At 37.9% G+C, this 24809-nt stretch overlaps 1 protein-coding gene across 10 annotated transcripts in view; it reads right to left on the bottom strand.

The window, feature by feature from the left end:
- Window positions 1–24809, bottom strand: part of BLTP1 (bridge-like lipid transfer protein family member 1) — an 86510-nt gene that overhangs the window by 50987 nt on the left and 10714 nt on the right. For all 10 annotated transcript variants that reach the window (XM_030238753.2, XM_030238759.2, XM_050973988.1 and 7 more), the window contains exons 4-22: window positions 23540–23618; window positions 22833–22897; window positions 19515–19701; window positions 18335–18416; window positions 17419–17612; window positions 15046–15125; window positions 14507–14657; window positions 12820–12976; window positions 11922–12000; window positions 11541–11632; window positions 10544–10661; window positions 9625–9780; window positions 9117–9214; window positions 7969–8147; window positions 7713–7819; window positions 5461–5669; window positions 2811–3038; window positions 2088–2225; window positions 1656–1832 (exon numbers count right to left, since the gene is read on the bottom strand). In XM_030238753.2, coding sequence (XP_030094613.2) covers window positions 1656–1832; window positions 2088–2225; window positions 2811–3038; window positions 5461–5669; window positions 7713–7819; window positions 7969–8147; window positions 9117–9214; window positions 9625–9780; window positions 10544–10661; window positions 11541–11632; window positions 11922–12000; window positions 12820–12976; window positions 14507–14657; window positions 15046–15125; window positions 17419–17612; window positions 18335–18416; window positions 19515–19701; window positions 22833–22897; window positions 23540–23618 — 2576 coding nt within the window. The remainder of the gene's footprint in view (window positions 1–1655; window positions 1833–2087; window positions 2226–2810; window positions 3039–5460; window positions 5670–7712; window positions 7820–7968; window positions 8148–9116; window positions 9215–9624; window positions 9781–10543; window positions 10662–11540; window positions 11633–11921; window positions 12001–12819; window positions 12977–14506; window positions 14658–15045; window positions 15126–17418; window positions 17613–18334; window positions 18417–19514; window positions 19702–22832; window positions 22898–23539; window positions 23619–24809) is intronic.

Below are 24809 nucleotides of genomic sequence, written 5' to 3'. Positions count from 1 at the left end.
ACCACCCACACAAAATGGACTTGTGGCATTCCATGGAGAGCAGAGAACAACCCCGAGGGCTGGGGTGTGAGCAGGAGGCTTCAGCACACCCTCCTGGCTGCACACCTTCCTGCTACTCAAGGCTGATTTTTATTCTTGTGTGTACCACAATATGCAAGTCTGTATTTTCTCATGGAAAAGCACGGTGACATGAAACAATTTCCTATATTATTTCTTAATAAAAGGCAGCAGCTTTTGCTCCTACACTCAGCTGAGAACTTCATTGTAAAGGCAGAGCTCCCCCAACTTTATCACAAAGAATAGCTCAAGGTACTTCATTACCATTCATAATTTAAATGTCAGATTTGCTTCTATAAAAGCAACAAAGTTACATTTCGATAGCACAGGAGGAAACTGGCTCAACAAAACACTGCTGATTCTTGCTAGACCTAGTAATTAGCCTATTGTTGATTTAAGTCTTTTATATAGTTAGCTCGCTTATAAAGGAAATGATTCATGACTGTCTGTCTCTGTTATGAGAAGGAAATGGGTTTTCTTTGGCTTGCCAAAGGAAAGGGCACTTAAAATCAGCAGCAATTTGAATGAATTTAATCTAGCTATGACTCTCCTGCACAAAATCTCTCCTCCTCCATTCAGTGTAGTCCCTTCACAAATTCTTGCAATACATCACACTATGGAAGGAAAAAAGCCAATGAACCTGAAACAGCAAATTCAAGTGCTGACAACTAAAAAAAAAAAATACAATTGCATACAATTTAGAATGGCTTCATAAAGCAAGAAAATCCTTCAGTTGCATTAAGCCTTAAGAAATGTTCTTTAACCTTGGAGTACTTTGAATCAACTAAGTTGAATTTTGAATCATAGAGCAGTGGTGCAAATCCACTGCTCTATGATTCTATGATCATCTAAATCAGTGGCAGCATTTTGGGATGTACCACCACAAATGTCTGTATATGCAGCAAGAAAACATCTATTCTTTTAGATTTACTAAACTTGCTTGTATGCCTTATTTTACTTGTTGCAGAAGTCTCCCAATTAAATATGTGCTTAATCCCAGAAAACAATACCAACTTGAGGAACCAGAAGATGTAGAAATGTCTTAAAAAATTTTAAATCTTTAAAGCAAATAGTAACTACTAAATAGAACGGGTGGACTTTTCTTGTGCCTCAGAATACATTGGCAAAGCAACCCTCCTTTAAAGATCTGGCAGACCACAGCAGAAATAAATCAGAATGATCTGCCTGTTGTACACTTGGAGTCATTCACCTAGGTGGAAAGACAAATGTAACATAAATGGCAAAATTAAAAGGGGTTAGTGCTAAGACTGACCTAACAAAGTGCAATACTGGGAAAGCAAATGATGTTCCAGTGGGACCAAGGAGCACAATTTATGCAGTGAGCAGCTACTCCTAAGGCCTTTCCATACTACACTCCCACAAATTATCTCATTTGCCTCTTACTCTAAAACATCACTCTGACAATGGCTCATTTGGCATCTCCTGTCCCTTTACAGAAATTATTAGATTTTCAAGCTATAAAGTAAAGGTTACTTCAGGCACAGATCACACACTTTCCAGAAATCCACACTGTGCCTGTTCTAGAAGGAAGAAGAAGGGTAATACTTCAGTACTTCAGATTGGTTTCTGGATGGTACCTGTGGTGCTGTCACTTTGGCTGTGAGGCTTCCAGCCTGCACATCTATGAGCCAGGCATATTCCAAAGTGTCACTTCCCAGGGGCAGCCCTTCTGCAGAAAACATGGCGTGGGCACGGAGCTGCAGGCCTGACAGGCTGATGTGACCCTCCCGGAGCACCTCGTCCACTGCAGGGCGCTGCCAAGGACAAGGAGGTGAGAGGCAATTCTTGGAAAAGAGGCAACACTAGCTTAATTTAATCCTGTTTATTTTACTGACAAAATAAATTCTGGACAAAAATAAAGATTTTTACAAAATATGTATCAGATTTTTCTTACTTTCACAAGCCTTAAGAAAACCTTTGCACAAAAAGAAAATTTCTATCAAAAAGGAAATCAATTTTAAAATCAACACAGCTTCCACAATACAGCCACACAAACGCTGACTGACTACCTGGTAATTGTCACTCAGAAACAGATTCACTGGAGACAATACAAGCTGAAGCATTGTTTCTCTAAACCCTTTCTTCATCTCGAAACACAGCCTCTCCAAGAAAGCTGTAGGGCAGTCTGGACCATCTGGACTGCAGTGCTGAAATAAAAGATAAACACATCTGTTTCAGAACCTGAAAGTACATAACATGGTTGCAACTTTACTATCAGCTGCAAACCTGTGTGCAGGAAGTATGCTGATTTTCCTCTTAGTGGATACTCAAGAAGAAGAATCTGCAACTTCAAAAACCTTTTGACAACTACATAAACAGTAATTCAAAAAGATATGGGTGAACCCAACGTTATATCTGGATTTTTTTTTCTGGGGCTCCCTCATACATCAGGAGCATAGAGCAGACTACACCATTATAAGAGAAATTGGCCAAATCAGCAGAGTATGGTCAATCAAAAGTATCACACAAATCAAGTTCTGGGAATAACAAACATATTAAAAAATTATCCAGTTCTGCCTCCCAAATAAGCAAAATAAATCCTGTGTCAAAGTTGTTTAGATAGCCACAGTTTCAGCAGAGAGTATCTACACATTTTGGTATGTATGCTTACATTTTGGTAAGTACCACAGCAACTAAATATTCCAGGCAGTTAAATGTGGTTCCAGATTGTGAAACTATAAAAAAAAATAAATTACATGAAGCAAATTCTTTTATTATTATCAAGTACTTACCACTGGCAATCTCCCATGCACTTTGTACAAATTTACAAGCACAGTGATATCCCATGGGCGTAAAGTAAGAGGGTGAACGGGCTTGACTGAAATTTCATTTTCTTTTCTGTCATTTTCCACTCCTACAGCTGTCCAGCCAGAGCTTGAGGATGTTGACAGGGACAAAACAGGGCTTGAAATGACCTCTTCAAAGTCAGTGTACATGTCATCTTCCCCAAAATAATTTTCCTAGGAAAAAGAGTTGTTATGATCACATGGAAAACAAATGAAAAACATGCAGGCAGTGAATTGAAATACTAAACAAATCTTCTGGTTTTAATCCTCCCTAAAATAAGTGGCATAGCTATAACCTGCAGCTAAAGGAACATAGATACTTTTATTTTATGAAAAGTGGATAGCTTAAATGTGCAAATTTAGGCATTGTGCTTTGCAGAAAATGATGGCAGCTCAGTAGTTCTCACAGCACTGGTATTTGAGATAACATGCAACACAAGTAACAAATATTATAACGACACTTTTAAACAGATTTTGTGCTTTTAAAAACACATAACAGAGTAAGAACACAAAACACATCCTGCAGGAAGTCACCCTCCTTCAACTTTCTGAATCTTTTTTTCAGCAGGCTTAAAAGTCTTAACCATGCTTCTAAAATATTACATCATAAACATTTCTTGCTCGGGTCTAAAAGCCACCTTGTGTCTAAGCAAATCCTCTTGAGTTATCTAAGGCCAAAGTACAGTGCCAAATTCTACTGGGAAACAGAGAATCCATCAGGTTTCTGGCAATCTATCCCATCTTCTCCCTTAAAAGAAAAGCTAAAGTCTCAAGAAGAATTTTCTTGCAGTGATTTTTAATAAGGCAGACCCAGCAGAGGGTGGTAGGTGCTCCAGTAACTCACTCAAGACAACTCCTGCTGTGAATCATTCATTTCCAGACAGTAAACCCTTAGCAGGGTGTGCTACACCAAAAAACTACCTCCCAAGATTGGAAGGCTTAACAAAGCTGCATGGACAATGTGTGTGCAGGGATCTCTACACCATGTATTAAAAAAAGATCAAGGAAAACAAACTGAAAACAACCACAAGTCAGGAAAACAAACATAAAAAAAGCCCTCCCAGAAATCTTTCAAAATATGATCCCAGCACAGTTGGACTAAAAGTTCTAAACAGAGTCCCAAAAATGCAAAAAAGAGCAATAAATGCACATTTTCACAAACAAACTACTAATCAAAAATTTTTCTTGAGAATTAGAATAGAAAAGGTAAATTCCACATGAGAAATCTGCACCTAAAAATGAAAATCACAGAACCAGGGATCTAATGTAGCACTGTTTCCATTTATCTTCAGAGGCAAAAAGCACTGAAATGGCGCTGCTTTGCTTGAAAAGCCAGAACTCCCCCATGAATTTATGGGCTTCAAAAAGAGGGTTCAGTAAACAACTCAAACATGGCTTCATTTGCTCTGTACCAGGAGAAATGAAGTCTTCAAGATGCAGTACTGGCCTAATTTAAATCCTATTTATTTTATTGACAACATGAAAAAATAATGAGCACATTTGCAAGTCCTGTACTCTACAAGACAGTATTTTCTACTGTTCCTTGCTTACACGCTATATTTTATACAAGTTAATGAAAATTACTGTTTCAGTGAGTCCTTATATTGATCACCTGTCTCACAGAATCCCTCAACCTCTGCTCCAAAATGCTAGCCTTCAGAAGCATTACCTTAACCTAGATCTGCACAGGTTGAAACAGATGTTCAGAGAAAAACAAACCAGCAAAAACCCACCAAAAAAACAAACCCCAAAACCACACACACCAAAAAAGAAAAAAAAACCAACAAAAAAACCACCCCCAAACAAACAAAAAAAACAACAACAACAACAAAATTAAGCAAACTCCAAGCATTTTGCTGTTAGTTAAACAGAACTGACACATTCAACTGCCTTGGCTTTTGTCACCACAAGGGAGGGTGAGCGAGATGGGAAGGAATTAAACTTAGACACCCTAAAAAAATCAGTCATGGAAGAGAAGACAGCAAAGAAAACAAACACACATTCTAAAGCATAATAGATTAATGTCAAGAAAAGGATGCATAATCCTTCTCAAATATTTACTGAGGAAGCTTTTTAAATTAATCTTATTCCCCAGTCCCTTCCATGATCCCAACTCCAGAAATGTCATGGAATCCAGCTAAGAAAAACAACACACTGCAGAACTTAAAATGCACCGAAAGCATTTGGTTCTGATATAACTCTGCATAAAAACTGGAGTTTAGATAAGCTCTAGTCACAATCGTGGAGTATTTTTTTATTTTACTAGTGGAAAATTGAAAGGAAGAAATTTTTTGCCCATGTTCAGAACATGCAGTATTTCTTGAAGGAAAAATTATGTTGATATGGTGTGTGTGTGTGTGCATATATATATATATCTCTGTGTGTGTGTGTGTAAGAAGTCTTTTCACAAACCTGTGACAAAATTCATCCCAGCTATACCAGATCACCAAAGCAATTCTAAACTAGAGCCTACCAAAAGTTTTCATCCAAATTCACGTATCCTTCCTTATTTGAGTTTTCCTTTTCAAAACTAATTCTTTTTTCCTTTCCTACAAGTGGCCACCCATAATTTTACGAGTCGTGCTCCTCTGCCTACCTTTATGGAGAGAAAGGCTTTGAGCAAGGGTCCATAGAGGGTTATCTGGGAATCTGGGGAGAGTTCCAGCTCCACATGGAGCTTATCTGGGGGCAGCTCCGAGGGGTCGAGGGGAAGGCGGCTGGAGGCTGTGGGAGATGAAATCACGCTGTCGCTGGTTTTCTGGGATGGCCTTAGCACAGACAACATGGTTTCTTCCATTTCTGACACTTGGGAGCAAAAGAAGAGTAGAAAATAGATTTTGATTACAACTTAGGCTTCATTTGGACAAAGTTCAGCCAACAGGAATGTGTATTAAATATACAGCTTTTAGCACCTAAATTGTATAATTACATTAGCACGTCTGTGTTACAGATCTAGTTTTTCATCTCTAGTCACTATGGGAAGACAAGAACATACAGAATATTTTAGTCAATGTTAATTATGCAAGAGAAAAACAATCCCTGAAGTTCTGAAAAAAAGAATTCAGTGTGTTTATCTTGCTTTTGAAGTTAAACAGAGACATGCTTTCATTTCAGCAGAGCAGATTTCCCACAACCACACAGCTACTGCAGGATAAACAAGAGAGAATAAACATGCAAAGTGCAAAGTTGTACTAAAAATCTATTCTGAACTAGTAGCTCTGTAGGCCAAAATTTTGTCTCCAACAACTCAATTACTCTAGTCACAAAACAATTTGGAAATTCAAACCCTATTTCCTACCCCTTCTTTCTAGTTGGAGTTAGGAACAAGAGAGCCCAAAAATTGTCCTCCTTAAGTGAGGAAAGGCAATGACAACATAATGAGTAACTGGGAGTATTTTGGGGATGTGAAGTGATTGCTGGGGAGTAAAGAACTCCATAGGAAAACCATCAAAAATTGATGCTCCAGCTGGAGGAAGATTTCAGGTGCCAGTTTAACAGGAAGAACTGGCACGTACAGAACTGCAGACACCTGCAGCCAGAAACCTCCAAGGCTTGAGCTCCCCATTATTGTCTACAGTGCTTGTACCATCTTATGAGTTATGCATCAGCCAAATGCTGCAGTGAGATGACCACTTTTTATGGAAACTACACCTTTTGTAATGCAACATCTTTCTCAGAGTTTGATGGACTGAATCAAAATAATAAAATACAGACGTTGCTACTGCAAACTTTCCATCAGCACCACGGAGCAGGAGTGAGGTGGACTCCTGAATTAATCACTGGAGCAAGCTGCAGATGAATTACCTGTGTACCTACAAACTTGCAAATGCAGGTTTCAATTGCTACAAATACGAGGAAATGTTCTGAGAATGTGAGGAATGCACATTTGACACAAGCTGACAGTCTCACAAGAGCACTTAATGAGCATCTGCAAAATCAATCTCACCTTTTCTGCTTCATCCTCACAAATTAGAGTTCTTTTAGATGTGAATTGTTGGAACTCGAACCCAAAAAATGCCATCCAGCATGTCTTTAACACTTGCTGATCGTGGCCCTTTCAAATTAGCCCTCATTATTCTTCTAACATCTCTCCTCCATCAGTTCTGCTTCCAGAATCTCAGCCTGAGGTTTATGTAACCCCTTAACTTCCTGCATACCTCCCTCTGCATTTAAATTAACTTACTTTAATCTCTCTATGTTTATAAATTTTTGTTTTGCAAGCACATACTCATAGGATATTTGTTATCTAGAAATATTTAGACAATTAAGTTAAAATAAATTCTTAGACATGAGAATTTGACTGACCAGTCTGACACTCATTTCTGATGGTTCACTTGAACAGTGAACAATGAAATCACAGTTGGATATCCATGAAGGGAAGACAGTATTATTACATCTCATATACAATGAATTTAAACATTTGAATCATAAGATGAGATCACAACATCCAAAAGTCAAAAAAACTTAGAAAACCTAAGGAACATGAGATGGTCAAAAATACTGTACTTCCTATTTGATAGCTGGATGTTTATTATACCAAGTGATACTTTATCATGTGCAACAACCCATTTAAGAGATCCACTTTGTTAAGGACAAGGAGAAGTGAACTGCAGACAGTATCCTCTTTTTTACACAAGGAACTGGGACACATCCTGAAATGTAGCAGCATGGAATCCTGTCAGGTTTTAAATCAATCCCAGTGCATTCCAATGATCAAAACATTCCCCTGAGACATAAAACAGCAATTCAGTTCCAAGTTCCTGTCTGCAGATGGAAGCAGTGTGATCCAAAGTCCCAGCAGCTTCCCAAATAAACCAATGCTAACAAGGAAAAGGTAGTGACACTTACAGGATTGTTTTAACTGCTCATCTGCCTTCTGAGGATAAATTGGGTGCCAGGAGTAGTCAATTGTAAACACAACACTTGGGACTGTCCAGCATTCAACCCATCCAGCCCTTTCAAAAGGAAACAGCATCCTTTTATTTCAAGCACAACACTTCTTCTAAATATCTTTAAAGTAACCTCAAAAGTTCATCAATCACAAACAAAATTAAAAAAAGAGTCAACATAAAGATACAAATATAAATATCTCAATAAAACTCACTCTTCTTGAGTAATGTTCCTCCATTTGGGTTTGCCTGTTTTCTGACTGCTTTGACATTCCGCAGACATACAAGACTCAGGACTTATTTTATTGGGCTGACAATCCTTTACCAGCATAAAAAGGGAATATTTGCTAGGATGGCAATCAGGCAGATACAAATGAAGATCAACATCTTCTCCCTAAAAATCAAACATCAGCAACAGGAGAGTTAATTTACATTCAACTTATGCACAATGCTCAAGCTATCTTCACGTTTGCATGTGCCATCATCTGTATTTTACACAAAGGCATCATTAGACAAGAAATCTGTTTCCCAGCAAGTTCTAGTGCAATCCCAAGAGCTCTGCAGTTCTGAATGCTTACAAGTCCAATAACTTGGACACAACCAGAGTAATCTATAAAACACTGGACAGGTTTTAGTGATGCCTGTTCTTCTACTGCAGAAATTGAATACTGCAGAAATTAAATTACTAAAACAAGCTTACTCTGCATCTCAACTAAATCACACTTTAAAAAGAATGAAATCTATAAAACATTGATTTCTTTGCTATCAAATTATACCAAATTAGCAACATCACCATCAACTAGTTTTTATTTTTAGCAGCAGTAGACAGCTTTTATTTTAAGGAAGACAAAAAGGAGAGTAATTCAAAGAATTATCTGCATCTGTGAAAAACACTTTGTGATCATTATTTATGCTACAGAACCTCTTAAAAATCTGGAACATGGTTTTTCAAAATGGTTTGGGGATAGCCAGTACAGTATTTGATTGTATATTTGAACACACATTAGATTTTCACATTTCATAAATAAAGGAGAAGAGAATTCCAAGCGATAAAACACATACACAGTCACACAATTTAAGTATATATAATAAATATACATACTAAATGTGTATCTTTATGTATGCATGAAGCATATGCATGTTTGTATTTTTCAGAAATATTTTCATTTTTTGTGCATATATATATATATATATATAAATTAAAACAGCCTATGATTAAATGCTTCACACAAGCAAACTGAAACCATTTACCTCTGGGTTACTTAAAGAAAAATTCCATGAACTCAAAGTGAAAAGGACTTTTTTCTTTCAGGAAAGAGTCTCACACTTACAAGACAAGTCTCACATATACAGATCTCCTTACCCTTAAGGAGAATCTAGTATTGCATGTGGTTGGAACAAAATCAGTGAAAGGCAGAGAAAAAACAATGTTCAGGGTTTCTCCACAAGCTGCTAGATAAACTGGGAGGGAAAAAGGAAAAACAAAGAAATTTGTCAAAATTACCTCTTATTTTGCTCTTAGACAAAATACCAAACATACAGGTATAAGTAATTCAAAGATATTAGAGAACTCATGACACAGAATATTACCATTTAACTACACTGTACTTGGAGTAATCAATTTCTGTAATCAATTATTCTGAAAGTATTTACTACCTACAGCTTGTTCTTTCTAGAAAGACACTGTACTTAGCACAAGGAAATTGCAGTTAACAATAAAAATAACTCTAATATCTTGGTGCTTTTCTTTACCCACCAGGTTTCGGGTGTAATTCTAGTACTTTGTCTCTTTATACATTTGTATACACTGTATTTTGTTGATGATTTTTGTTGTATATGCTACTTCTTCCAAATAAAAAAAGTGATCTCACCATTCTCCTGCTGTTTGGTGGAACAGTCAATCCAGTTGTGCTGATTTGCTGCCCAGATCATTTCAAACTGATGGAACATGACTTTGAAGTTCCACATATATGGAACAAATGAAAAAATATCAGGTGCACTGTCACTGGACCAGTCTTGGATCAGATCTAGACCCACACCAAGGAATGAAAGGTAGGTTAGTAGCCATCAGGGGAGTGATTCCTTAGGATTTTGTGTTGGGGAAGCTGATTTTTGCCCTGACCACAGCAGCAGGTTACACTGGGCACTGGCACTAGCCAGACAATGGCTCTGGCCTCACTCAGGGGATAACTTTATTAGCATGGCACCATGCCTGCACTAATTAAACCTCCCCTCCCAGCAGGGCTAATGAGCGCAGGCAGCACCGCAGTGATGGGGCTGTATTCTTTCCATTACTGCAGCTGGAGCTTCCAGCAACAGTTGGGTGGTGCTGTTCCACCTTGCATTGCCTTCTTCCTCACAGCCAGAAGCCTGAGGAGCAAATTACTTTTCCTCATCATCTGTCAGCCACAGGGACACAATCCAAAGCCCAAGTAGTTGAAAATGAGCCAAGCAAAGAGAGATGTCAGAAGAAATCAACATCATGGGTGACAAATTAGGCAAATCAGTAGCTGTGATAAGAGTTCTAGTAAGAAATAAATTTAGGATAACTTAAATGCAAATCAAATTTATTTAGACATTAGAAAATTAAATTATTTGTGCTTCTACTCAAATGTTAGAATACCATGCAGTTGGACATCCTATAGGCATCAGGAACTTTGTACACAGAAACAATTTGTTGCCTTAAATACACGAAATCAGAGAACCTGACCTTGCACAACTCAGCAAAATTTGGAAAGAAATCCCAAAGAAAGAATATTTGATGTGTAACTTATTTAGCAAAGAGGTTACCTGCAAAGAAGCTCTTCTGAGCAAAGATGAAATGATAGGTTGCTTTATAGACCTCCAGCTCACACTGCCACGTCTGTGGCATGTTCCATATCCGGGGATAGCTGGCATTGATATGGAACTGTGGGCAAGAAATTAAAGCATCAGGATTACCTGAAAAGATGACAATGCCTGACCCTGCCTCTCAGCAGTTTTCACATATGTACCCTGCTGAATAATTAAAACTGTTTCCCTGCTGGGATGAACAGAAGGTACTTCCAGTTCCTTAATAATTTAATCTCTGTCTCTCCTCCTGTGTTTGAAGGTCAAGTGTTAGTGTATTCATTTATTTGGAAAGGCATAGTATGAGATTCAGATACATCTGCTGCTGTAGATGTACAAAGCAATTTAAAAAGCAAAGCTTTCATTAAAAGCATCAAGCTTTCATTAAAAGCATCACTTTCTACAATACACCAATAGAAAATCCCCCAGAAGAGAGTATATTTCAATCACTGATATATTGTTCAAATTCAAATACTAAAAACATCACTCAAACAAGATAATTTAAAAGCCAATAAGAAGGGTAATCTACACAACTACAATACTGCAGAAGTGAAATATTAGGCAAACAAAAGAGTAATGGAGTATTAAATATGTCTCAAGTAGTTCAAGCACACTTGAGTGCTTTTAAGTAGTTGTGCACACACATGCTTCAGCAGAGCTAGTGAGCATAATCATTAATGAAGGCAAAGCCTGTGTGAACATGTGGCTACATAGTAAATGAGGCAACATTTGTAAAGAGGTAATTTATACACCAAGTTAGTGCTTTTTAAGCCACTGAAGGTTACACACATGCACCATTATGTCGATAATTTCCTTATATATTAAGGTCCTGCAAAACACATTAAAAAGGCATTTTCCTGCATTAAGAAACTAAAGACTACTCCACAGAAAAGTAAATATGTTCTTTATTGAAAATCCTCTAGAGACTGAAGTTTTGTGCTTATTAATGCACACTTACAGCCAGCATTTCTGCTTCCAAGAGAGTCCTGTATTGCATGCTGCTGGTGGCATCCACGTGGAGGAGCTGCCCTTTAATTGTAGGTGAATAGCCTGGCAAACAAAAGTCATCAAATTACCATTCAGACACAAGAGTCAGATCAGTACTTAAAAAATTTTTACCAGTGATTTCAGCAGTCTGCTACCAAGAAGTACCCTGAGGGATATTTGCCTTAATATCTTTCAGGGAACTGTACAAGGAAGTATTTTTGTTCCCTTCCTTAGGAATATACATCTCAAGATTATGAAGGAAAAACACTAAAAGACATTGACACACAGAGGAATTAAGATAACTGTTCAGGAAAAACAGTAGGGAAACAAATCTGGCTTAGCCTTAACTCACCATTTTCACTCACTGTCATGGGAATATTTATTTCCAAATAGGATCCTGCCCCAACGTTCACATGTACAGCGTTCGTTTCCTGCATTGCAAGAAAGCAAAACAGTCCAAATGTGATTTCTAGGTTTATTTATGCCTCTGGCTGCCAGTATCCACACCTGGACTAAAGAACCTGATTATTTAAGTCTTTCTTGACTCCAGAAAAATCACTAATGAACTATCAATACATATTGATACAAAATAACATATCTTTTTTAGGTTTAACAATAATAAAATACCTCTTTTAGGTTTAACAAATGCTGACTGAAGTCCAGTTAGAGAAACAGCATAAAATACTCTGACCCAAGGCCTGGGAGGACAGACTAATGTGCATGTCTGACAGTACAATTCTAACCTTTTCAGTCCCCCCACAAAAGAACAAAACAGGGGTACAAGGAAGTGATGCTGTACCCCATTTAGAAGAGTAGCAACAAGTGCAAGAAAAATCCCAACTCGTACACATACAAGTTTTGCTCCCCTCAGTGTCATCTCCTCATTCAGAAGTATCAGAAGAAATTGTTGGGTTTTTTTTTTTTTTTTTTCATCCATCATGGTGAGCTTCATCAGAATTTAAGATTGCACAGGACATGCCCAGATCATGAAGCCCCAAGACTGCAGGAGCTGGCATGGCTTAAGATGTGCCTTTAGAGCTTAAAACAAACTTAAAATAATGCCTCTAATAATACATTTATCTTTGAAAGGTTTGCTCATAATTATAAAAAAAATAAGATAAAAATCACCCAGCTTTTAAAACGATAGTTCTGTAATAAACACCTGAAACAAGTAAAACTGTGCACAACTAAAAGGCACAGTGCAACCACAGTAGACAAAGTTAATTTCTTGATCAAGTTTCATTATTTACCCTGTTCTTGGTAAAAAGCAAATCAATGGTGGCATCTGCAATGATATTCATTCGCAGCTCAAAAGCAAGGATCTGTCTTGGTTTCCCAGGCTGAGCAATTTCTGAGACTTTCATAACTTGATAGTCTGGTGGGAAGAAGAACTTCCACAAGCAATCCCTAGCGGAGAAGAAGAGAAAAAAAAAGTTGTTTTTTTCTCAGAAGAAATACATATGTGTATTTGTGCATCTACTTGGTTCATTTAACCATCTTCCACGTAGCTGAGTCTTTAAATAACCAGTGGATGTGATAAGGAACAATGTTTATTGACTATCTTCATCATTCCAACTTCATCTTCCAACTCATTATTGAAATCTCCAATGGGCAGAAGTTAAAATTTATGGCTTTTGTCTGCAAGTTAATTCAGAAGGCAAATAATCCATCTTTTTCTTTTTATTCCTAATCCTTGGATCCTTGGTTTACAAAACCTGTTACAAAAGCATAGTAGCAAGCCATCTATTTATTCTTCAGTTTGTGCATAAAAAAATGATTGTAAGCCCAGAAATGAAGTAAACACCAAACCTCAGGACCTCAGAATGGAAGCCACATTTCTACAGATTTATAGCTGAATGTGCCATGAAATACTTGACAGGAAAGGCAGAGTGATGAAGTACAGACAGCTTACATAGGACTCAAGGAGGTGGAATTCCTTCCTGCACCCAGCACCTGGCTGTTGTGTTTAAAAGTTTCCACACTTTGATGATCTATCCACAGCAAGATGCAAAAGTGTTCCTAGTATTTATCTAGGAACTCTGTGCACTCTGCACTAAGCTGCTTTCTACTGAGCCAGTTAAGATTATAAAAAGCATTCCATTATAGGGCAAGCTTTCTTTGGAGTATTAAAAGTATCATTAATGATTCACTGACCTCCTATTTCTAGCAAAAGGTTCTAGAAAGCGACATTTTTCTCTTAAATGCACTATCATATCTAATGACTACTCTTTGGGCTGCCATCCTCACACTCCTGAGACAGGAAATCATAACAGTTTCACAGGAGAATTAGTCAAGGCCAAGTACCAGCCTGTAATTAACAGGGGAAAAGAGGGAAAGCACTGATTATGTCACTTTTGCTTAATAGTCCTTCACTCTCTAAACAATCCTCTTGTCCTCACCAGAAATGCTCATGTACAAAACATCCAGGGCCAAGTGAAGAACAATAGAACTCTAGGCTAATATTTTGTATTAAAATAGCTAGATAATAAATACTTTGGAGATAACATCAAGCAGCTGATTATGCTAAGCAAGGATAAATTATTCCTCCCTCTTTATTTTCATAGCCAGATTTCTGCTTCCCTAAAATTTCCTTGTCAACATGCAGTTTATTCCCATATTAGCTAACAGGAGCTTGATAAATCTAAAGATCACCAAATAACAAGTTAAACCTTTTACTTGATAAACAGCAAAAATACTTTGCTTGCAAAAAGGGAACATAATCTATTAATTTAATAACGAAAGTAATCCTAACTTTGGAAGGCCAACAAGGCAAACTCCAGTGAATTTACTCATCTTAAACCATTGTGGCAAGACTCTTCTTTCAGACTTGGTCTACCCTAAAACACACAAATTCTGAGCAATCACACAAGGGAAACTTGAGAAAGCTTTCTCAGTAATACTGGATATTAAGATGAGAGCTGTAAACTGTGGTCATACCTCTGCCTATCAGCCCAAGGCCCATAGTTGAAGTCTGTCCCTTTTCCACACACAATGTCCAAACCCCAGCATGGTGGCAGGTCCTGTAATTTGCTGTCTTCATTGTTGGCTTCTCCATCATTACTTTCCTCTGTCTCCTCTGGTACAAGGCCTGTATTACATAAAATATTAAACACATTTTTAAAGGAAGCTGCTTCAAATTAGCAAGAGAAATGTTTGCTTAAGCACAAGACAATTAAAGTGTCCCCATGTCAGTGTTATTTGAGAGCACTACAGTATGTAAATATCAAGACACAATTCAATGCAGACTTCCAGTGGAAGGCCAAGAAATATGACCAGAAATGATCCAAAACTGCCACCTATCCTACACCTGTACACACCATTTGTTCAAGATTCAGGCACTACTTCAAGGGCAGTCAGAGGAAAAGAATATTTATGATACTTTTATTGGCTCCAAAACATTGCATTAGCTCTCTCAGCATAGAGATTTTTCACCTTTAAATAAAGAATAAACTATCTTTGTATTTAACAGATTGTACCTGGTTCATCCATATAGTAATAGATATCAACATCATTGGACTGCATGACAACAAAACCTTCACCCATCAGCCTTGGGGGTCTGCAAGGAAAGAGTGAAAAGATGAAGAGTAAAAATCCACACACCAAGATTGATCTCTATGAATTCAAGTAATTTTAAATGCAACATATTAAGCACAATGGATTTGCATAATGATTTGAGGAAAAAACCAAACCCTTGATCACAATGTTGCTATTATTATTATAACCATTAGATTAAATAACTTAAAAGTTTAGTTAACTCAAGCATGAAGATACCAGGTTCTTCTCTACAAAGGTATTTCTCAGATATTCTAAACCACAAGTAACTACTGAAGTTTTACTTTCAGTGTTTCTTTCAGTCAAAAGTTCCTTTCTCCTTGTCCTATATTGTTCTTTCACCTGCTAATTGTTTTCTCACTAAAATAGCCCTCTACACCAAAGGGACAAGACTTCCAGTAATTAGACCATTAGTTAATAAAAAAAAGAAGAAAAAAGCTGGTCTGCCTCATTAACACTTCCCTCAATATTAAAGGATCTAAGCGATAAAATTAAGAGATGAAATATTTCTCTAACACTATTATATTAGTATATTACAATCCCTTTCCCACATTGATTTACATATTAATAATTCTGATTTTACTGCAAAAGACACTATTGAAGCTTCTCAGCCACTTTCATAAACTGTCATTTCTTGACAAAAAAAGACAATTCCTAAGTCTGTGGAAGAGTGTGACCTGTTAGAGCACATATCAGCACAGCTCATTTTCAAAGGCATGAAACCTTGGAAAACATGGAAGACAGCAGATGCAGCAATCATGTACTGCCAGAAACTCTTTAAAAGCAACAGAGCAGGAACCTTGAAACTAAGTTTACTTTGAGCAGCAAATGATCAAATACTTTAACACAAACTAGATATTGGCAATAAATTAAAATGAGATTAGCATTATAATTTTCAAGTATTCCCTAATATCTGTCCTGAACCTTAAGCCTGCTGCCTCCAAACTGCTTCTACTTCGACCTGCTTTCCCTAGCACCATTTTTTTTCTTTTCTTCAATTTCAATGGACTTATTTGCAAAGAGTGAAAAAAGTGTTGAGGTGGATGTTTGGAAACTGACATTTTGTGTTACCAAGTGCAATGTTGATGTTTGTATTCATTTGTCAGTCTGCTACAAACTTCATCAAGCCACTTGGCTGTTTTTTATACATTCACTGGCTGCAAGAATTTCTGTAAGTTTAAACACCCAGCTTAAATTGTAGCCAAAGCAGTGTAAGAGGGCAGGCTCTAAGGAATCAAATATTCTCCATTTCCAGTCAATTGGGCAATTTTTTGAATTTGCCCAGTAAATTAGAGCACATTTGTTCACAGATGCCATCCTTCAGCCATCATGAGCTACAGGGAATGTAAAAGCATAAAAAGCAAATACTTAGAGGAAGCAGGAGGAAAAGCTAATAGTTTAAGTATTTTAATCCTATTTTGTTTTAATCTTGTTTGTTTTCAATATTAGTTGCAGAAATTTCCTTTGTCGTCATGTTGGAAGAGTAAGATTCTGTGCACAGCCACAGAATGTTTTTGGAAAAACATAAAGCCATGTTACAAAAGCAGTATTTGGCTGATAAAAAGCCAATTAAGGTACAAATGATGTACAGTTTATTTTATTACTTCATGCAAGCACTCAGGCTTGCATTTGACTTGCTTCAGTTTGTTCAAGCTGCCTAACCCTGTTTGTGCAGAATACACAGAGTTAAAAGGATCAGCAATCTGTCTCCAAAAGATAACATGGTTTCCCCTCTACCAAGTAGTACACAGCTTTTGCCCAGTTTGGGGTTTTGATTAGTATTTCTTAAACCATCAATCAGCTTTTAAAAGTCAACACCTTAAACCTTGCATTTCAGCTAGAATTCAGTGCTGGCAAAGCCTGGGTACAGCTCTTGTACCTGAGAGAAGGAAAGCAGACCCTGGACAAAGGATGCCACATCCCTGGAAACACTCAAGGCCGGGCTGGATGGGGCTCTGAGCAATCTGATCTGGTTGAAGGATGCCCCTGCCCATTGCAGAGGGGTTCAACAATAAGGCCTTCAAAGAAACCTTTCCAACCCAAACTATTCTATGTTTAATAGAGCAGAACACACACAAAAAATACAAACCTAGAATAACACAGAACACCAGTGCTTTTCTCCATAAATGAAGTTTGTTCAAAGATCCAAAATCAAAAACCTTCAGAGTGGTAACAAATGGCAACTGCACAAACCCACTGAATAAAATAAACACATTGAAGCACAGCAAACATTCTTTTCTTTGAGTACTAAGAATAAATAAGAAAATAATATGGATACAAAAGTATCCCAAACTTACTCATCATTTTGAAGACCAACGTATCTTGGACTTGGAACCAGCATGACTCGAACATTTTCCAATTTTCCCTTCACAATGTGCATGAACTGATCAAGGTGGCTTGAAGGTGGTTTTGTGGTGTATGTCAAAAAGGCATCATCAAAGTTAATGCAAAGTGTTTGTGGCTGATAATGATTCCCAAATGCCAAACGACCCTAAATCAAAAAGCAAACCCAGTGACTCACTGGTAATCACTGATCTCTTATATTTACATATCTATTGACACTGACCTCTTACATTGCACTCAAACCCTTACCTCTAAGTATTTATTTGCCTATAAAAAAGCAGTTGAACCAGCCATGTGCAAATGAAGAACATGGACAAAAGTGCCGGACATAACCTGTGCATATCTACAAATATTACCTTGTATGCTCAACTCTGAATTTTTTCCCCTATTAACTCAATAACAGTTTTCCTGATTCTTTTCTGCTGTTGTTCATTTGGGTTTTTTGAGGGGGAATGTGGGTTTTGGGATGTAACATCAACTTTTAAACCATGTGTCCAAATATCCCTATTAAAACATTCAGGGAAAAAAAAAAAAAAAAAGAAAGAAAACAACCCCAAACACCTGCTAAAAAACCAACACACCCCATACTGTACAATAGGCACAATTTAATTACTTGGTGATATTCTGGAAATCATTAATAAGTCTAAGGCATTAGTATTTCCCAGAAGTTAGAACTTAACTGTGTTTCCACCAGCACCAGCAGGAGTTGTGACTGTGTCAGGGGAATGTTGATGATGTAATTTAACTTTTTAAAAGCATGAAGGCAAAGAAAAATTTTCAATAGAATGTGTAAGAAAAATGAATGGCAAGCCTAATTTTTTTTAAGGAAATACTGATAAATAGTTTCCTTGTAAGGGTCTTGTCACTCACCGTGCTCACATTGACTTTAATGACTGGAATAAGTGACCTCCATGAAGAAGAGGGGTCTTGAGATTCTGTTTTTACTTTAACACTAAATTTAAAAAAAAAAAAAGAAAGAAAAGGGGGTTATTATTTTGTGTTTTCTGTCGAAGAACCAAGGAAATTTTTCTTCTAGAGGTCATCAGGACACAGATCTTGGGGAACACTGCTTCCCCAGGAGAGTGCCTCCTGCAAAGGACCTGCTAGCAGATGACTTGCCAGGCTTCCCAAGCCTGGGAGAACAGCAGGAAGCACATGGAGCTACACCTTGGTGTTGACACAGGTAGGAAACAAGCATGCCTTGCTTAACTCAGAGCAATAGTTAGATAAATCTTCCTCAGAGGATCTTGGCCTGTTCTAAATTCTCTTGTTGAGGCAGGGGATTTTTCATTTCCCAAGACACATCCTCCTCAAAGGCAGAAATCCTTCCTGCACCTGTCAATAAGGGCTTGAGATAAAAACACAACCAGACAGGCTGGGAGGCAGAGCCCCTACTCAAACTCAGGACTGCCACAGCATCCTGCAGCTGCCCACTCTGAAATTCAGCAAGTGGCCAGCAGCAGTGGCAGGACTCAAGTCTCATTAGATCCTCTCTGCTCCTGACAGTAAATCAGTCTGGTGAGGTCCTGCCCAAAGAGAGGCTGATCATGGAACATCTGACTGCACTGCACATAAGCCATGTAAAACTCCTTAGATTTCCACTCCATGTTTTCTGGGGTACCACAAAAAGAGGAATTAACAGAAGACAGTTTGTGTATCTGTACAGAAGACCATAGACATCCTCACATATTGCCTATTCAATGTCTTAAGCAGCTGTAACTTCTACTGAGCAAAACCATTATTATTCTGCCAGCATAATCCTCCTCAACACATGCTTCCTCTCCACACTGTATTTCAAATAGATTTTTCAGCCTGTCTCTGATCATTAAACAAGAGTGCTTGGTTTGTTTGGCTGTGTTTTTTAATTATTACTGGTAGCAAATCTGAGGAAAGGGAAAAGATTCAGACTGTCAGGCTTGTCAGTGCAATTCTCTCAGCTGTGCTTCTCTAGTTTGGCCTCCAGAGCACAAATTCACAAAACATTCCCCAATTAGTTCAGCACTTTGCAGAACAAAGCATCAACAAAACAGCAAAATTAATAATTATTTACCTTTCAAGATTGGTGTGTGTTCTCTGCCTCCCATTCACTTGTGCTCTCTCATCATCTTTCTTTGCAGGAATTATTGTGGGATCCAAGCCAAAGAGTTCTTGAAGTTGTCCATAAAGCTCAGAGCGGTTGTACACGTGAAATTCAAAGTCATTCACCATAATATACAGTCGAGTTTCTGCCTTTGGATCTAACCAAATAGTAGGAAAAGAGGCTCTAATTCTATCTCAACATTCCCTTGGAATATTTACAGTTTCTCAAAAATGCACATTTTGCAAAACCAATCCACACAGCACTGAACAGCTGCTGAAGTACATATTAAAAAGCACTAAAAAACTCCACGAAATAATTACAGCTTTCTAAGCAAATCAGTAAAACTTGGCAAATAAGACAGCAACATACAAAATATTAAATCTGAAATACATTTCGCCCCTAGGTCACAGTCCACAAATAAATCCAGAAGCTGCACAAAATGGTAAATGAAGTTTTTCAGTCTCATGTATGAAAACAAACAAATATCTCTCTTCAACAGAAGCCTCGGCAAAAATTTCTGCTTTTTAGCACAGATATCACTGAGATCAACTCCCTCTCAAAACCCAAATGGTTTTCCAGCCAAGCTCCCTGGTATAGCATGCCTGAAGTGGGAAAAAGCTTTCTTTTACAGAGAAACAGAAAACATGAATATGCAGAATGAACCAGATCACACTCATTTTGCACAATCAGTCAGCATTCTCACAGATTTAAGATTTCAACTGCTATATCAGCTTGGCTCTCTGATCCTTAAAACCTGTTTTAACATCTGCTGATCATATAGAGAGCTGATTGTGACATACTTTGACATACTTTTGCCTCAGAAAGTGTGACCTAATTATGCAGTTAATGTGAGGGAAAAGCTTGCACCACTTCCCCCTAATTACCCAGTTGAAAGAGTGCCCATTACACATTGACTCAAGAGACCTGAGCTGCTCTAAAAACCTCATCTGGTCTTTCTAAGTCAAACAGACTTCAGGCAGCTGAAGAATCAATGGTTATTACAGCAGTCCCCAAGCTGTAATGCAGGGGGTACAAACTGAAGGCAGCATTTCCCCAAGACATGAGAAATTGAAACTCAGAGCAAACATTTGTGGTCAGGGTCAAAGGAAGGAATGCAGATGCCCAAAACCCAAGGTTTAGAGACATCTGCTTGATTAAATGCACCCAATTTGATAAAGAACTCATCTGTCCCTCAAAATCACACATCTCTGCAACACTGTCCCAACAACAACCCACTTTTGCCCCATCACACCTAGAGTACCAGAAGTTTCCATATAATTATAAAAATATAGACACATAGAAAGTAAGTTTCCAGAAGCCATTGACATCACAGGTTTCTTGAACAGGAGACAGAGAAAAGTTAATGAGCCAGCTTCAGTTCCTTCCTGTTTTAATAAAAGCACCATCAAATCCATTTGTTGCCAACCTTAACTGGCATCAATAAGAGTCAGGCAAAGAATGACATGGACAAAGATTGGGACACACAATTGCTCACCCGGGAGATCTCAGCAGCATCAAGAACACAAATAAATGTAATTTTTCAATTCCTGGATGCAAGCATGAGACTTGATTTACTAAATGAAATCATATGTACTAATTCATTTATTTAAAGGGGATTTAAAGAGACAAGTATCTCTTTTTCCTAACAACAAAAATAAGGTTTGACCTCCACACATCGATTTGGTTTGCTAAAACACTTTTGGAAAAGAAACAAAAAGGGGCTGGGAAAAAGACAAGCAAATCTGAATGTTATGATACTAAATGATTCAAAGAAGCATTTATGTAGGCTACGCTCAAGTAACTACCAGATTGTTTCACAATTGATAATGATAATGAGCTGTGGCCTAAGCCAAGTCATTGGGGTGTGTGCTACCCACAACATGATCCTCCAGCTTTTGTTCCTAAACCACTTCCATTTCCCAGTCATATACAAAACCTCAAGTCCCGCCACGACTTAACACTTAAAGAGCATTTTAGTCACATTACTTTTTTTGTCAGACCTGGACACCTCTAACTTCTGTGGTTACTTGGATTATTTGTCCACTAATCATGTGGCCTTAAATGCCAGCAGGAAACCTAAAAGCCTTGGAATACTGCCAAGCATAAATGCCACCATAGAGGACAGGCAACCACCGTCACTGCATTAAATTCAATTCATTTTTCATTCTCTGAGCCACTAGAGAAATATGTTTTAACTGGCAGATGAAGACAATCCTATGAAAACCCGTTGAACAGTAACCCATGGTTGGCAAAATCTAATTAACTCTAAGACTAGGTTCCACTTCTTGAATGACTTCTTTACTGTAGAGTGAATTTGAATTGAGCCCTACCACCTCAGAGGGTGAGCAGGGCCCCAGTAAACAGAAATGAGCTGCTCTTCCAAACTCCTATCACTGCCCACAGTGGTGTCTCACATTCACCTGGCTGATTCTGCATGCAGTACTGCTGCCACTGCTGAGTTGGTACTGACACAGCAACAGCTCCATGAGCTTGCTGACAAGTCTAAGAGGCTTCACACCAGCAGAAGCCACTTCCAAAGGCAAGGTGGGGAAAAAAACACCTTCAAAGTTTAATTACCCTCTCAATTAGTGTACTCAGCTGTAGATAGCTGACATTTCCAGACCTCCTTGAATGAGCAATGGAGCTATGATGGCTCCAAAAGTCAAGAGAAGCAGGACCCAAGTCTCATCCAACAAGATTTTAATCCTATAAATGATTAAGAACACAGCCCTAGGCTACTTATGCTTTCTCTCTGTATTTTCTGCAGATAGAATTAATCTCTTGCATCTGTATTAATCATCCATCTTCAGCCAGGGATAAGGAAGAAAAATGAATTTTTTTATACTTCCCCACTTCTGTAACCACAGATTTCATCAAGACAGGCTTGTCAAACCCTAAAGGACACCCCCTTCCACAACACTTTAGCTAAAACCACTGAAAGCATAACACTCACTGAAACTCGAACTAAAATCACTTGCAGAACATGAGACATCTCTATTCATCATAGTTATCAACTTCAATACAGAGACAATTATGCTTGGACTCCAGCTAATGAAGGCTACTATTAAGATTAATGGCTTGTGTCAGGAAGGGTTCATGTCCCCGATAATGAATCCTGTATTTATTGCATCTACTCTGCAACCAGTGAACAAATCCATCCCTTCTGAGGATCAGAGTACTTCAGGTACCTAATAACAAAGCAATTACATGCCTGTGATTGTGCAAAGGAAGTGTGTTTCTGTAGGCTACCTGTAAATTTAAACTTTGAAACCTTTTTGGGAAACCTACCGTGCTGCTTCTGCTTAGGGTTGTACATCTTCCACCAGCGAAAAATGATAAATCCATCTTGAATTCTAAATCAAATAAATTGGAATTAAACAGAAGTTGGGAGAGCAACAATCCAACATCCTACAAGCAATTTGTGTAGAGATCTGCAGCTGAGGCAGTCTACAAGCAACATGAAAGCACAAAGCATTACAGCACACGGTGTATTACACAATTTCTGCTTTAGCTGAAACTCATATAAAACCCCATACCCACTGCCTCCTCAAGGCTTTCCAATTTTAACAGCAAGAATCAAAACTATTATTTGCTGGCATGCTGTTCACAAAACAAATTATTCTCAATCCCAGTAAGTAAATGCCAGCTACTTGGCCAACGTGAATCTTCTGGATTTAAGAGGAAGAGCACGAAGGAGTCAAAGACATAAATGAAAACACAGCTCTCCTTCATACTCCAAAGTGTATACTCTTATATTTGACAAATATAAGATGGTAGGACAACTACCATCTCATCCAGCACTCACTTCCAAATGATAAGGCAAAAGCAGCAAATGAGCTCCCAAGTATGTAGGAGTGTTAAATACTAGCACCAAAAGAGACAGTCTAACACTTAAAAATGCACTGCTCATTTGGAGAGCTACATTTTGATTTGTGCTACTTGGACCTGTATTTAAAATACTTATTTAGCAGGAGGATTCCCTTGGAAATCCGTACCTGATGGACATGTCCTCTGTGATGAAATAGATTTCACGCACCATGACTTTTCCAGACAGCACAGAAAACGAAAAGGAACCTAATTATAAAAAAAAAATTAAAAATGCTTATTACCCTAAAGCTGTTGATTTTTTGAACAGAGAGAATACGGCATTCAATTATCTGAAATGGGTTAGCTGGGTATCTTGAGTTCCTTTTCTGAAGGCAAGTCAGAGATTCAGAACACAGAAGACCAAGTACACAACTAAGGGATGCTGGGTTTGGCACCACCCAACAATACAACCAAGCCCCTGAGGTACATGAGTCACTCAGAAACATCCAGGTGCCATGCAAATCTCAAAAGAATTAGAAAAGCTGTTTTGAACATTTGGAGTTTCAGGACATTGTGTGCAAGACCATAATCAGAGGAACAAAGATTCCTGATGGACTGTTTTTAAAAATTTTAAATGGCTGTAAGGATTTTGGTCCAATTATTACGACAAATTATGTTTGCAGCAAGAAGGATTAATAAGTATGAAAAGACCAGCAGGTAATGCAACAGCCCAGATTTTTCCTCAGGCTTTTCACCTCACTCACAGAAAGTACACCATAACTTAAAAAAAACCCCAAAAACAAAAACCCAAAATCAACATTAAACAACTGAAACCAAGCTGCAAATCATTGGATTTGATTAATGTTATGTTCTACTTACTGATGAGCTTCATAAAGAACACCACATATTTGGCCAGCCATATCAGCTGTCCTTACTTAATGGCAATTTCACAGAGAAATTTTAATAAAAGCCTATAGATCAAGTGTAGCAGCCAGTAAGTATTCCATCTATTTTGCTCTTCAAAAAAGCTGGATTTGAACATGGTTTGGAATTCAGTTCTTAGGTTCTTGAGGATATAAGGAACTGAATTGCAACGGTGTCTGTGGCAGGCCAAGTGTGAGTGGGATTTTTTGGTTTTAAGTTTTCATTACATTTACGAGGTATAGCTGCAGAAAAAGTCCAGAACTGAAGTCATTGCTATTCTGTGAAGCAGACAGAGGAAGGTAGAGGAGCAAGTGAAAGAAAATTACAAGTGTGATCAGTAAGGTTGTGGGCTACAGCCCTCTGTGACTCAGCACCAGATATTTTTGTAAGTGGGTGAGTGCCCAAGTGATTTGTACTGACCTGTTTTATTGAAAAAAGTTTAAAATATTTTAATAAAAAGTTAATGGATTTTGATGCAATATGTTCTAGCCAGTATCAATTCCATATATCATAGTCCCAGTACGGATCAACCTG

Source organism: Serinus canaria, chromosome 4 (genome assembly GCF_022539315.1).
Source record: "Serinus canaria isolate serCan28SL12 chromosome 4, serCan2020, whole genome shotgun sequence".
Classification (NCBI taxonomy): Eukaryota; Metazoa; Chordata; class Aves; order Passeriformes; family Fringillidae; genus Serinus; species Serinus canaria.
This window is presented reverse-complemented; position numbering and strand designations above follow the sequence as displayed.